The following is a 15,585-nucleotide window of genomic DNA, read 5'->3' on the forward strand; positions in this document are numbered from 1 at the left end:
CACCAAATTAAACAAGGTTTGAGACAGGAGCTCAAGGATTTCAATCTTTTGAGTCCTGACTGCAAATTATAGACAGAACTAAGCAATCTCACAATCAGAAGATCAGATCTAAGCTCTGCAGTCCTGCCACAACCAGTCATTAATGGTAATAAACAATTAAACAACTCACTGGAGGAGGCGGCTCCACCAATATCCCCATCCCCAGTGATGGAAGAACCCAGCACATCAATGCAAAAGATAAGCATTCACAGCAATATGCAGCCAGAAGTGCAAGTGGATGATCCACCTTGGCAGTCTCCAGTGATCCCCAGCATCACAGATGTCAGCCTTGAGTCAATTTAATTCATTCCACATGATATCAATGTACAGTTGGACGCACTGGATACTCTGCAGGCTCTATACCCTGAAAAAGTTCCAGTAACAGCACTGAAGATATGTGCTCCAGAACGTGCCGCTCCTCTAGCCAAGCTGTTCCAGTAAAGTTGGAACACTGACATCTACACTGTGGAAAATTGCCTAGGTATGTCCTGCACACAAAAAACAGAACAAATGGGTTGAAAGGCCTGTTTCTCTTCTGTGTGACTCTAAATCTAATGCAGCCAATTACTTAGTCATCAGTAAAATGATGGAAGGTATCATCAATAGTGCTATCAAGTAGCAGCTGTTCAGCAATAACCTGCTCACTGAAGCCCAGTTTGCGTTATGCTAGGGCCACACAGCTCCTGACCTCATTACAGCTTTGGTTCAAACATGGAGAAAAGCATTGAGTTCCAGAGATGAGGTGTGTCAGTCCTTGATATCAAGGTCACATTCAGCTGAATGGCAACAAGAAGCCCTAGCAAAGTTGGAATCAATGGGATTTGGGGGCAAACGCGCCACTGGTTGGAGTCATACTTGACACGTAGGAAGACTATGGTGGTTCTTGGAGGTCAGTCATTTCAGCCCCAGGACAGCTCTGCAGCAGGGTAGTTTTGTAAGCTCAGTTTTTATATGATCTGATCTACTCAATACCCTAGTGGGACTCGTTTTATACTAATAATGAGATGTGATTTATGTAACATCGTAATTAATATAAATTAAGTTTCAATCTCAGGAAAATTGTTACAAAAGACAGTATTGGATATTGTAATTTCCCCTCTTGATGGAACTGACCCTAAGAACCAGGTTGTGTCAAAAACAGTTCTACTGAAACTCAGATCTATTGCTCCACCCAAAAGCTTGCAGTATTGCCTCACCAATTCTCGTGCTGCTTGTGCTTTTCCAGTTCCCCACTCTCGACTTTGATTGCCAGCATCTTTACTAGTCACTTTCTCCTAGTTGATTTTAGGCCATTCAACAGTCAATCAAGGTGAATCGCTTGCATATCTGTCTGGTTCGATTCAATGTGATAGTGAATGCAGCAAATGTCCTGGATTAATATTTCAGGCCACAACCTAGCTGAGTCTGACCCATCTCCCGCACTTCAGCCCTCACCCACTCTCTTCCCTCCCAAAACAGCAATATGGTCCCCTTGTCCTCATCTATTATCCAAGTGGCATCCAGATCCAGAGGATCATTGGCTATCAGTTACACCCATCCATCACCACACACGCATGTACGCACACACAACACCTGCCCATATACTTCCTCCCCTCGCAATATCCAAAGGTCCAAATGCACTTTCCGGATAACCGTGCAATTCAATCAATCAATCTAGTCTACTGAATTGTCTGCTCCCAACATGTTTTCCTCTCCACTGGAGAAACAAAGCATTCTGCAAAACGGTCATCATGTTCTGTCTTCAAAAAGACCCTGAGCTTACTATTGCCTGCCACATCAACACACCACCTTATTACCTGGCCAATATCTGACTCAGGATTGCTGCAGTGGTACAGTGAAGCTCAGTGCAAGCTGGAAGAAGAGCACCTTATTTTCTGTTTGGGTACTCAATATTGAGCTCAACAATTTTAGGGCTTGAGGCACCTTCTCCTAACCCCCAATCACCAGGCCTTGTAATAATATGGTCTGCTATTACACACTACTCATTGTCAGCCACTAATAGCCCCCATTAGCAGCTGTTTATTCTCCTAAACTATTACCCACTCCTTTGTCTGACTCACCATTCTTCTCTCTCTCTCTTTAGGCTCTAACTCCACCTATTGTTTACTCCTTTCCCCCTCCCCCACTCTATCTCCTGCATATATATAAAAAAACTTTTTCCTAGTTACCATCAGTTCTACAGAAGGGTCACTGGACAGAAATGGTAACTGATTTCTCTCCACAGATGCTGTCACACCCACAGATTTTCCAGCAACTTCTGCTTTTAACTCAGTTCATAGTCTCATTAACACCTATTCAATATAATCAATGAAGGTAACTGGTTTCAACAGCTATCCTTCTCAGCTGATCTAAATCCCAACATGCTGTTTAGTTGGCCAGTTTTCCCAGTATTCCATTCAGTTGGTCAATGATGCTTTCTGTGTCCCACTTTTATATAAAAATGATATTCCACTACCTTCAATGTACCATGCTCAACCCATCTTCAGCTGCTTCATCAATGACACTCCTTCCATCATAAGGTCAGAAGTGGGATGTTCACCAAAATGATCGCACAATATTCAGCATCATTCGAGACTCCTCAGATATCGAAGCAGTCCATGTTCAAATGCGACAAGATCTGGACAATATCCAGGCTTGGGTTAACAAGTGGCAAATAACATCTGCACTGCACAAATACCTGGCAATGACCATCTCCATTAAGAGACAATCTAATCATTGTCTCTTAACATTCACTGCTGTTATCATCATTGCTAACCCCCAGCATATTGATGATAGGGGATTCAATGACCAGAAATTCAACTGGCCTCACCACATAAACACAATGGTTACAAGAGCAGGTCAGAGGATAGGAACACTGAGGTTGCTAACTCACCTCCTGACACCCCAAAACCTGTCCACCATCTACAAGATGCAAGTCAGGAGTATGATGGAATACATCCCAGACAGGTGCAGCTCCAACAATACTAAAGAAGCTCGACACTATCTAGGAAAAAGCAGTCCACTTGACTGGTACCGTTTCCTCAAGCATCCACTTGCTCCACCACCAACACTCAGTAACAGAAATTTACTTCCAAACCCACAAACACTACCATCTAGAAGGACAAAGGCAGCTAAAAATTGGGACCGCCACCACTACCTGGAAATTTATCTCCAAGTTACCCACCATCCTGACTTTGAAATATATCGTTCCTTCACTGTGTCCGGGTCAAAAATCCTGGAATTCCCTCCCTCAGGGCATTTTATGCCTACCTATACCACATGGACTGTGCGGTTCAAGAGAGCAGCACACCATCACCTTCCCAATGGCAACAAACGTTTGGCTAGCCAGTGATGCCCATGTCCCATTAGTGAATACAAAACAGCTGCCCTTTTTCTTCAAGTTTTCATAGTATTTTAATATGCAGTCATATAGGAACCAGGAGATAGTGAAAGGTGAAATCAGTCAATGTCCATCATTATTGAGAGCCAAATGGTGATTGATCACATGTCCATTAAACCAGTTTACAATAAGGCTCACTTAGCTTAGGCCTATCAGAATATAATGATGCGATTGCTCATGCTGTGAGTAACTTCTTGGAAAGAGTCAATAACCATCAGTTTTTGGTGACAGCATGCACACAAGGTGTTTGAAACTGGATTATTTTGCTGTGTATTGGGAATTGGAAGGTCCTGAAGGCATTGGAAGCAACAGACCAGGTGACAAAGTGTACCCTAAGCTAAATCAGGAGGCAAAAGACATTGCATGTCCATAAAGTAGTATTTGTAACTTCGGTAAAGTTTCCTGAGTTACTGCACTAGACTGTCTCTTGTTGCTTACTGGTTAAAGTTTTACATTAACAAACTAATATTGGTACTTAAATGACAAGAACCCTAAAATTGACAGTATTTCAATTTTTTTTTGATTAAGCTTTAAGTCACCCATCCTAACATATCTTCATTGACTTTGTCAATATTTGTCTTATTACACTCCTATGAAGCAGCTTGGGAAGTTTGCCCATTTTAAAAACACTATACAAGCAACTTGCATTTATACAGTATTGTACAAAGTGACTGTGATAAAGTAAACCAAGAGGAAATAAAATTACTACATGACTTGTGTAGAAAAATGCAAATGGAGAATCGGGTGAATAGACAATCAGACTTGGTCAGAATCTCCCTGTTAGAAAGTAAAATACCAAGAATTCACTATCTATATTTACATAACAAAAATGACCACTTGGGTGAGATACCAGAAGATGACAAACACCCTTGCAATTATTCCTCAATAATTATTTACTATCTATAAGAGTAAAGAAAAAACTTGTGGAGCAGGTGCTGAAGTAGAAAAGGACATCACCTCATAATCTGCACAGTATTATACCTTGAAAGAAAAGCTATAGGTGGCGAGACTTGGGGATAATCATTTTTAATCTCTCATATAAAAACATTGGATACTTTACTGTTTGCAATTTTACCTTGCAATCAGTCCATTATTTCTTATGTAACACTGTAAGTCTAAGATGATAAATCAGATGGACATCTAGAAAGATACAGTGATGGGTTATTTTTGGATGAGCTGAAATTTAGGAGGATGGAAAGCACTGCAAGGAAACTATTTAAGTCGCTATTTGATTAAGTCCAGATAGCTATGCTATCTGCCTGGTACCAGGGTTCAAGAAATGTGCTGTGGAATAGAGAAGGTTAAATTAGATTAGATTCCCTACAGTACACTGACCCTCTGAAGAGTAACCCACCCAGACCAATTCTCCTATCCTACATTTACCCTGACTAATGCACCTAACAATATGGGCAATTTAGCATGTCCAATTCACCTGACGTGCACACCTTTGGATTGTTGGAGGAAACGGGAGCACCTGGAGGAAACCCATACAGACATGGTGAGAATGTGCAAACTCCACACAGACAGTCGCCCAAGGAAGGAATCAAACCTGGGTCCCTGGCGCTGTGAGTCAGCAGTGCTAACCACTCAGCCACCATGGCGCCCCATGAAGAATTTGCAATAGAATGAGAGGAACCAGTGGTCGTGGTCCACGTGTTACAACGACATCGGTAAAACTAGGAAAGAGGTTCTGCTGACGAAGTATGACAAGCTAGGTGTTAAATTTAAAAGTAGAAGCTCAGAGAAATAATCCTTGGATTGCTACCTATGCCACATGGATATTGGCGTAGGATGAATAAGATTTGAGAAGTGAAAGTATAGCTCAAAGACTGATGTGGGAGAAATAGGTCCAGTTTGCGAGACACTGGACTGGGGAGTCATATTTGTACAGTTGGGATGGCCTATACCTGAAATGAGTGAGGAATGGAGTTGTTGTAAGCTGCATAACTTGGGACATACAGCGGGCTTTAAACTACAAAAGTTGGGTGAAGAGCCAATCTAGTGTAAATGTCAAATGGCAATGTTAAAAAAATCAAGGAATAGAGTCCAGGTTGGAGAGCAAAATACTAATATGGAAAACGAAGGTCAGAGAATAGTAGGAAAGGACAGAGACAAAAAAAGGCATGTACCAACAGTAACGATGAAATGTCACAAAGATAATAGAAAGAAAACTAAAGACTCTGTCTCTGAATGTATGCAGCATTCATAACAAAGTAAATTAGCTAATAGCACACAATGAAGTGAATAAATATGATATGATAGTCTCATTACAGAGTCACATTTTCAGGATGATAAGGACTGAATTCTCAATATTGAGGGGTACAGAGGAGTAACGCTTTCATTCAAATTTGGTATTGGTGCAATTGTAAGAGGTGACCCTGGTTTAAGATGTCAGGGTGGCTCATCTGCTCTTTCCATTATGACTTTTAATTCTTTCATTTTTTGCTGTTCTTTCACTACTTTTTTTTCTTAGTTTAATCTACTTACCTCATGTGAGATGCGTGTTTGTGCAGTGTCGAGGAGGTTTTATAGAGGAGATCAAGACAGTGTGGGGAAGGATAGCTGAATATGGTGAGAGAGGTCTCTCACATTGACAGCAGTCATCACAAGTGGCAGGAGAGCAGAAACATGTAACCAGAGGCAGTTGGCTGCAAGAGCAGCAGCATGTAGCCCAAGGCAGTGAGAGCAGGAGCAGACAGTTCTGGGGGCCAGTGGCGAGATCTTGTGCTGGCAGCCTGAGGCGGTGAAAGCAGGAGCAGGCAGTCCAAGGTGGTGGTGGGGGTGAGGTCAAGCCCTTGTAATGAGTGCGAGCCCAGTATAGCCAGGTGTTTATGGACTCTGATGTTGAACTATTAACTGTGCTTCTTTGTTTTTCTACATTTCAGTAAGAAGGACTGTAATGTTTAACTTCTTAACTTGCTTTCGCTTGTTTTTGCTTTGTACCAAGAATCTATGCCTGGGTATATGTTACCTAAGATGATGCCGAAAGTGACAGTTTGTAAACTTTTCACTATACTCATGTGATTGAGTACATGTGACAATAAAATTAATACAATTCAATTCAGCATGTAGAATCAGTTTGGATTGAGATGAGGAATAATAAGGGTAAGAAGTAACTAAATGGATCTACATTCGCGTAAATAGAAACAATGACATAGGAAGAAGTATATGAGAAGAAATATTAAATGATTCTTGTAAAGGAATGATGTAGGGTCATTTAAATGTATATGTATAAACATGAAAAGATCAGATTGGTAATGACAATCTCCATAAGGAATTTATAGAATGCTTTTGAGATAGATTGTTAGAGCAACACATTCAGGAATTGACCATTGTGTCAGGATTAAATCATAATCTCCCAATAAGGGCACCTCTCAGATTGAATTTTACATCTGGCTTTAAAGGAAGAAGTGTGGATTTAAGACTAGAATTTAAACTTAAATAAGAGCAATTGTGTGGGCACGAAAGCTGAGCTCAGAGAAGTGAACTGGGATATTAGGCAAGAACATAATTCAATAGAAAATCAGTGACAGGCATTTAAAGGGATATTTCAGAAAAGTACATTCCTCAGTCAGGGTGGTGGCTCAGTGGTTAGCACTGCTGCCTCACAACACCAGGGACCCGGGTTTGACTCCTTGGGCGACTGTCGGTGGAATTTGAACATTCTCCCCATGTGTGCATGTGTTTCCTCTGGCTGCTCCAGTTCCTTTCCACAGTCCAAAGATGTACATATTAAGTGAATATGTGCAATTGTAGCATGGCCAAGTGTGCCTGCGTCCATATTGTAGGGATTCTATGATTCTAATATAACCTTCCAAGGACCTACTACCTCTGGTTTATAAAAGAAGTTAAGGAAAAGTATCAAACTGAAGGAAAAAGCATATATATGCATGAAGATGAGTGGCATACCAGAGGACTGCTCAGAATACAAATAACAGCAGTCAATGACTAACAGGAATAACAGAGCAAATAAATTAAAATATGAGACGCTAGCTACAAATGTGAAAAGGGATTGCAATTTTTTCTACATGTCTCTAAAACAGGAAAGGGTAAGTAAAGTGAGTGTTGCTCCTCTAATGGGTGAGAATAGGAAGTAAATAGTACATTAAAAAAAGTGGTAGATATAACAAATAAATATTTTGCCTCTGTCTTCGCTATAGAAGATATAGCAAACATCCTAGTTACACCTGTAAATCAGAAAGAAGATATAGCAAATATCCTAGTTACACCTGTAAATCAGAAAATTGAAGGAAGAAAGGAACTTGGTGAAATTATAATCACAAGGCAAGTGGTACTGAGCAAACTGATGGCGCTGCAGGTTGATGTCTTCAGGTCCTGAGGAACTTCATCTGAGGGTGTTAAAAGAGATGGATCATGAGATAGGAGATACGCTATGTTAGTTTTCTAGAATTTGTTAGGATTCTGGATAGGTTCCTCAGAACGGAAAGTAGCAAATATACCCCTACTCTTCAAGAAGGAAAGAAGGCATGAAACAAGAATCTTCAGGCCAATTAGTTTTATGTTTGATGTGAGTAAAGTGCCAGAATCAATCATTAAAGAGATCATAACTGGACACTTCGTACACTCAGGACAATTAGGAAGAATCAGCATGGTGTTGTAAAAGGAAAATCATGTGTAATTAATTTACTGGAATTCTTTGAAGGACTGAAATGCATTGTGGATATTGGAGACATTTGACAAGGTTCCACATAAAAGATTATTGCACAAGGTAGGAGCTCATGGTGTAGACAATAACATGGATAGAACATTGGCTGCTGGCAGAAAACTGACAGTCTGTATAAAAGGGTCTTTTTCAGGTTGGCATGATGTGGCAAGTGGGGACCTGAAAAGGGTCTCTGCCTTTAATCTTTTACATCAATAATTTGGATCAAAGTATGGTAGCTAAAGTTTCAGATTGACAAAAAGCTACACAGGAACGTATGTAATGAAAATTATATCACAAACATGCAGATGAATATAAATAGGTTAACTGAATGGGCAAACAGGGTATAATATGGGAAAGTGTGATGGCAGAAGGATTAACAAAAGCAAGATATTATTTAAACAGATATTGACTACAGACTTCCAAGGTGAAGAGGGATCTAGGTGATCGTGTGCACATCACAAAAAGTTAGCATGCAGATATAGCAAGTAATTAAGGCAACTGGTAGAACACTAGTCTTTATTACAGAAGTAAAAAGGCTCAGTGGTTAGCACAGCTGACTCATAGCGCCAGGGACCCAGGTTCAATTTCAGCCTTGAGCAACTGTCTATGTGGAGCTTGCAAATTCTCCCCGTATCTGCATGGGTTTCCTCTGGGTGCTCCGTTTTCCTCCCACAGTCCAAAGATGTGCAGGTCAGGTAAATTGGCCATGCTAAACTGCCCATAGTGTTAGGTGCATTAGTCAGAGGGAAATGGATCTGGGTGGGTTACTCTTCGGAGGGTTGAGTTGACTTGTTGGGCCAAATTGCCTGCTTCCACACTGTAGGGAATCTAATCTAATCTAAAAAAAAGCAATTCAACATACATGTACGGATGTTATATTTTGGTTATACAAGATATTTGTGAGACCTATCTCAAATATCTGTGCAGTTTTGGTGTCTTTATTTAAGGAAGGATGTAAATACATTGGAAGTGGTTCAAAGGTGGTTTAGATTAATATCTGGAATGAGAAGGTTGCCTTAGAGAAAAGATTGGACAGGCTGTACTTTTTTTCGCTGGAGTTTAGAAGATCGAAGGATGCTTTGGTTTAGAAGATGGATGTGGAAAGGATGTTTCCTCTTGTGGGAGGATCTAAAATTAGGATACGCTGTTTAAAAATTCGGGATCATCCTTTTAGGATGGAGATGAAGGCAATTCTTTTCCTAAGGGCTGTACAACTTTGAACTCTCTGCCTCAGAAGGTGGCAGAGGTGGTCACTGAATACTTTAAGGTGGAGGTGGTAAGATTCTTGTCTGGCAAAGGAGTTTCAGGTTATCAGAGGTAGATGGGGACATGGAATTTGGAATTCAAACAAATCAACCATGATCTTATTCAATGACAAATTAGTCTTGAAAGGTCAAATGTCCTAATCGTGCTCTTAATTTGGACTTCAGCCAGGGTTTCAGCAACCGATGGACTGAACACATATTTTATTTTAAAATCGAAGCATTTATTCCAATACCAATGTGGATTCAGACTGTCCATAGTGTGAAGTGATCTTTTTTTTATTGGGCAGTGTGATTAATGGTAAATTACTTATCAATTAAACAGATTAGAATTCTACTTGCATGCAGCTCCCATCACCTACCTGTCCATTTGCCAGTATTTTCTTAAGTTCGGCAGAAGATTTCTTCAACCTGATGCAGAAAAGAAAGGCAATGGTTAAAAATGCATATAAATGTATACAGACACGATCTAAACTAATTAACATAGCAGTAAGGAAACTGTATTCTACAGAACTCAAAGAAATATTATAAAACATTGCCATTAAGCTGATTTATTATGTAATTAATTGTTTTGCACCAAAAAACCCAAATTGCTTTTTACAATTAATCCAGAAATTAGAACGTCTAGTCAGAAAAAAGGCTAAGTTTTTTTTTAAGTTCTCCCTTCTTCAGTATCCTAAAAACAAATAATTATTTTTTAAAAGCAGCTGGCTCCAGACTTAGTTGGTAAGGCCACAACCCAGTGTGAAACCTAGTCATAATGACAGATTTGAGTGTTGAACTAAAAGATCTCAGCAAGGGTGTGAGCAGGAATAATATCATAATTGGCCTCAGCAACTAAAAAAGGTACACCTGCATGTACATTAGCTATGATTCCTCCTTCTGAGTGCTCTCCCATGACCCCTGCTGGTATGTGTGCTGGCCAGGTGTAAAGAGGACAAGATCACCAGTGAGTCTGTCTCCCACTGAGTAACCTAATAACAACCACCCTCAAGGTTTACATATGAAGAATGCCAATGGGGGCAAGATATGCGAGGACAATATATCACTTAAAAGTTATACTCTTGTAACAAGGACTGGAGAGGAAAATAAAATTTGGTAGAAAAGAAAACATTATCAAACTTGAACATGAATTTAATAATTAGTATTCCTGCGATATGAGACAAAATTCACCTAGAATACAAGAAAGTACATCAGCACCAGTACTGTAAATTAAAAAACAAAATATTCAATTTTAGATAGTTTAATGTGTAACAGTTAAAATAAAAGAAGCAAATGATAAATATTAATTCCAACATCATATGCTCTTTATAATCATGGTTTTCTCATTTTTGTCAAGAATTCCCAGCAGAAACACCTCTAAAATTATATAGTTTAACAATTTTGAATCTAGCACCATTAGTTGTCATGCAGCGAACATATCTCATAAGCCGTTTTTGATTCTGCTCTTGACTCTTACCTATTGTTCGGCAGGCCTTCTGTGACTGCTGGGCAGCTATTATTAGAGGACCCTGCCCGTGTATTTACCTGCAGGCAGATAAAGGAGTTTTTATCAGTCATTCATGGGCTGAGGACAGCAGTCTAATTAACCTGTAATTTACCATAGATTTCTCATTTCCATCTGAAGGTTAATTGGCTTGTTGCTAGGCATGTGGATGTTTGCATACTCTCTACTTGTGCGTGACATTAGCATACTAAATTACACTATCTTCTTGAAAACTAAGAACAAGACTTATTTAAAACACTAGGATAGATACTATTCAAAACGATATCTTAGAAACAACTTCAGCATGTTTAAACAGACAATCATGTTACATATTTTTCAAAATACTCTATATTGTAGATATTTTTAATCAACCTGTTCAGACATGTTATGACAACATCTCTGGAGCAGTGGGAATTGAACCCAGGCCATCTGGACCAGGGACAGGTATACTACCACAACATGACTATTTTCCTTTATATTGTCTACTAGCATTGTATGAATATGCTGATGACATGGCTGCTAGAGGTAATAGGAGGAAGTGAGGACTGCAGATTCTGGAGTTTCTGATGAAGGGCTTTTGCCCAAGATGTCGATTCTCCTGCTCCTCAGATGCTGCCTGACCTGCTGTGGTTTTCCAGCACCACACTTTCGACTGCTAGAGACAATAGCAAATTTATACAATAAATTTCACATTTGAGGAGTTGTTAGACATTGCTTTCAGTATGCCTGTTCATGGAATGTGGGCGACTATGGCTCGGCCAGCATTTATTGCACATCCCTAATTGCTCAGAGGGCAGTTAAGGGTCAACCACATTGCTGTGTGTCAGGAGTCACATACAGGCCAATTTAGGTAAGGATGGTAAATTTTCCTCCCTAACAGACGTAAGTGAACTCCAGGTGGGATTTTATAACAATCAGCAATAGTTACATGCTTACCATTAGGCTAGTTTTTAATTCCAGGTTTTATATGGAATTCAAATTCCACCATCTGTCATTGTTGGATTCAAAACCATTTCCCTAGAACATTAGCTTGAATTCTACGTTACTAGTCCATTAAAATTACCATTAAGCACCCACCCATCTTCAAATTAACACAAAGTGGTCTCCAGCAATGTTTCTTGAGGCAGTACTACTTATTCCATAAGACTAAATATTGAATGCGACACTCCGTTTTCAGCAATGCGAGTTCCAGAAATCAATGACCCTTGAAATTGCCAGCCCCTAATTTGGTGTCCATGAGTAGCACCTGCCTGTAATGAATACAGGGAATGGAAAATCTGGTTACAAGTTCACTTCTAACATGTCAAAACATGTTGCGCCATTTGCTTTGTTTCCTTTTATTGAAATTAAAGTAAAATGCTTATGCATACATAATCAATAGCACCTCAACGAGAAGTGAAATTTAACACACATATAATATTGATAGACTAACATAAACAGAAAAATTGAGTTACATCACCATGAGACCCACAAAAAAATTTAAAACTCATAATTAAAATTATAATCATTTAATGTAATCAGATTGTTTATTAGAATCACAATTGATCTTGAAATAGATTTGGAAATTTCACAATAGGGTATGGCTAAGTTTGCATCAAACAAGCAGAACAATCCCCAATATCTCCAAGTTAAATAATCAAGTTTCTGGAAGACATTCTGATAGAACAGTAAGTATCATTGTAAAGGTTTATTAAGGTTATTAACCTGAAAGTTCAGTTTATTAAAGACTTCAAACTAGTAATTCCATACATTTCTGGAACACTGAAGTAACAAAACAAATTACTCTTTATCTGATAATGATTGTTTTTCGAGATTTATACAGCACAGAAAAGGACTTCAGCTCATTGAGTCTGCATTGAGATAACTATCACTAAAAGTGCATTAATCCTAATTTCCTGCACTTGTCCCATATCCTTGAAGGTCATAATATTTGAAGTACTCAACCAAATATTTTTCAAAGGTTGCACAGTTTCCAGCCTCCACTACCTTCCCAGGCAGAATATTCTAGATTCCCACCACCTGAGTGAAAAATGTTTTTCCCAATTCCCCTCTGAATCTCCAGTCCCTTACCCTAAAATTATGCCCTCTCACGATTGGCCCCTCAACTAAGAGGAACAGCTGCTCTCTATTCACCCTGTCCATTCCCCTCATAATCTTATACACCTCAATCATGTTCTCCCTCAGTCTTCTCTGCTGTAAAGAAAATGATCCAAGTCTATCTAGTCTTCCCTGATAGCTCAATTTCTCGTCCCAGGCAACATTCTGGTGAAGTCCCTCTTGTAAGTCCTCTACAGGTATCACATCCTTCTTGTAGCAAGGTGACCAGAACTGCGTACAGTACTCCAGTTGTAGACTGACCAATGCTTTGTACAATTCCAACATTACCTTCTTGCGCTTATATTCTATGTCATGACTGATGAAAACACATGCCTTCTAAACTATCCCATTCACATACTCAGCTGACTTCAGAGATCAATGAATAATTAGTTCAAAATCCCTTCATTCCTGTTAACATCCCAATATCCTGTGATTCATTAAATACTCCCTCATCTGGTTTCTTCTTCTACAGTGCACCACCTTGCACTTATCAGTGTTGAATACCATCTGCTACTGATTTAATTTATCTGATTGATTTATATATTTATTATCATATGTATCTTGTTACAAAATACAGTGAAAAGTACTGTATAGTGTCACCATTCTCCAACACCATCTTAAAACACGGAATAAACCAAAACATAGAATGTAAAGGCAGAAAAATGAAGAACCAAAGGAAGTGTCCAACTTACAGTCTTTCTTGCTAAGAGCCCGGTCATGGGCCTGGTGGCCAGACACGAATCCACTTCACTGTACCACTGCAATGAAAGTTGCCACCCTTCAGCACCAACTCACCTTAACCAACGCCTTTGCCACTACAAGTCCTTGCTGGACCTCGCCAATGCAAACATCACTGATGCTGCTGGGTACCGCACTGACCCAAATTCGACTTCACCTCCACCTTCATGAGGCTGGAAGCAGATGCTGCTGTGAGCCCAAACCTGCCTCCAGCAACACGGATCCTCACTGCTGAGCCTATTAGAGTTCATGCTGCTGGGGCAAGTCACTGCCGCTGATGTCATCACCATGATTGAACATTTCATCAAGAGGTAAGTAAAAAAAAATAAAAAAAGAGAAGCTAGAGAAAGAAAAGAAAAGCAGGTGGAGCGGACAAGCCCTGGGGCTCAGAAGGCCTACTCTACCGCCATCTTACTGGAAGAAACACATGTCTGCCCATCTGACCAAACCACCTATATAGTCCTGTAACCTAAAACCATCTTCTTTGCTATTAACCACTCTGCAAATTTGCTTACATTCCTCTCATAACAAAATTATAATAATAAGGATCCTAGTATTGATCCTTGTGGTACACTGCTTGACACCAGCCTCCAGTCACTCAAAGCCTTCTACCATTACCCTTTGTATCCTGTAACTAAGCCAGTTTCTTATCCATCTCACCAAGTTTCCCTCAGTTCCATACGCTTTAAACTTCTTAATTAGTCTTCCAATTGGGACTTTGTGAAAAGCTTTGCTAAAATCCATATGAACTACATCAGCTGAATTTCCCTCAACCAGATACTTGATCACATTTTCAAAAAATTCTAACAAATTTCTTAGGCATGACCTCCCTCTGACAAAGTCATGCTGACTATCTCTAACTAACCCATGCCTTTCCAAGTGGGTATTAATTTGCCCTCCCAAATTTTCTCCAATAGTTTACCTATCACTAAACTGAGACACACAAGGCTGTAATTTCCTGGTTCTTCTCTACCATCCCTTTTAAAAAGTGGAATCACATTAGCTAACCTCCAATCCTCTGGCACAACCCCTTTGGCCAGAGATAAATTAAAAGTTTGTGTCAGAGCCCCTGCAGTTTCCTACCTCACCTCTAACAGCAGCCTGGGATGCAATTCATCCAGTCCAGATGATTTATCTGCTTTTAAGCCTAACAGAGCCTCTAACACCTCCCCATTTCCAATGTAAAACTGTGCAAGTTCCTCACATTCCCCTTTCCTGAATTCTGTACCGACATTTGTCTTTCCCAGAAAGAACACTGAAGAGAATTTTTCATTCAACACCCTTCCAATAAACTGTGGCTTCACACACAGGTTGCCCCTTGGGGCCTAATGGGCCCTATTCTGGTTAGCTTTTTCCTTTTAATGTATTTATAAAATATCTTAGGATTTTCACTAGTCCTGTTCACAAATCCTTTCTCACATCGCCGTTTTGCTTTTCTGTTTGTTTTCTTAAGTTCCCTCCTGCATTTCCTGTATCCTCTACGGCTGCAGCTGAATTGCTCCCTTTGCACTTGTTTAAAACCCATACTCTTCTTCTTTATCCAGTCGCGAATTGTCCTAGACATCCAGAATTCTCTGAACTTATTGGTCCTAGATTTCTCTCTAAAGAGTCCAAGTTGGACTTGTTCTCTCCCTAGTTCCTTTTTGAATGAACCCCATTGCTCCGCTGTAGACCTACCCGCAAAGAGGTGTCCCCAGTCTACTGTGACCAGATCCTGCTTTATTTTAATAAAATCTGCCTTCCTCGATCCAAAGTCGATTTGCAGGCTGTACCTTTCCTTGTCCAGAACAAATTTGAACCATACAGTGTTATGGTGACTATTGCCTAAATGTTCCCTCACTGCCTCAAACACTTAGCTGCTGATTTCCCCAAAACCAGATCCAGCACTGCACCGTCCCTTGTTGGGCCTTCTACATAT

General features: G+C 39.9%; 1 protein-coding gene across 3 annotated transcripts in view; it reads right to left on the reverse strand.

Annotated features, from left to right (window-relative positions):
- The window catches only part of map2k5 (mitogen-activated protein kinase kinase 5), a 385,015-nt gene that overhangs the window by 256,875 nt on the left and 112,555 nt on the right, over positions 1-15,585 (reverse strand). For all 3 annotated transcript variants that reach the window (XM_072565277.1, XM_072565276.1, XM_072565278.1), the window contains exons 6-7: positions 10,806-10,873; positions 9,709-9,757 (exon numbers count right to left, since the gene is read on the reverse strand). In XM_072565277.1, coding sequence (XP_072421378.1) covers positions 9,709-9,757; positions 10,806-10,873 — 117 coding nt within the window. The remainder of the gene's footprint in view (positions 1-9,708; positions 9,758-10,805; positions 10,874-15,585) is intronic.

This window comes from Chiloscyllium punctatum, chromosome 48, assembly GCF_047496795.1.
Source record: "Chiloscyllium punctatum isolate Juve2018m chromosome 48, sChiPun1.3, whole genome shotgun sequence".
NCBI classification, from domain to species: domain Eukaryota; kingdom Metazoa; phylum Chordata; class Chondrichthyes; order Orectolobiformes; family Hemiscylliidae; genus Chiloscyllium; species Chiloscyllium punctatum.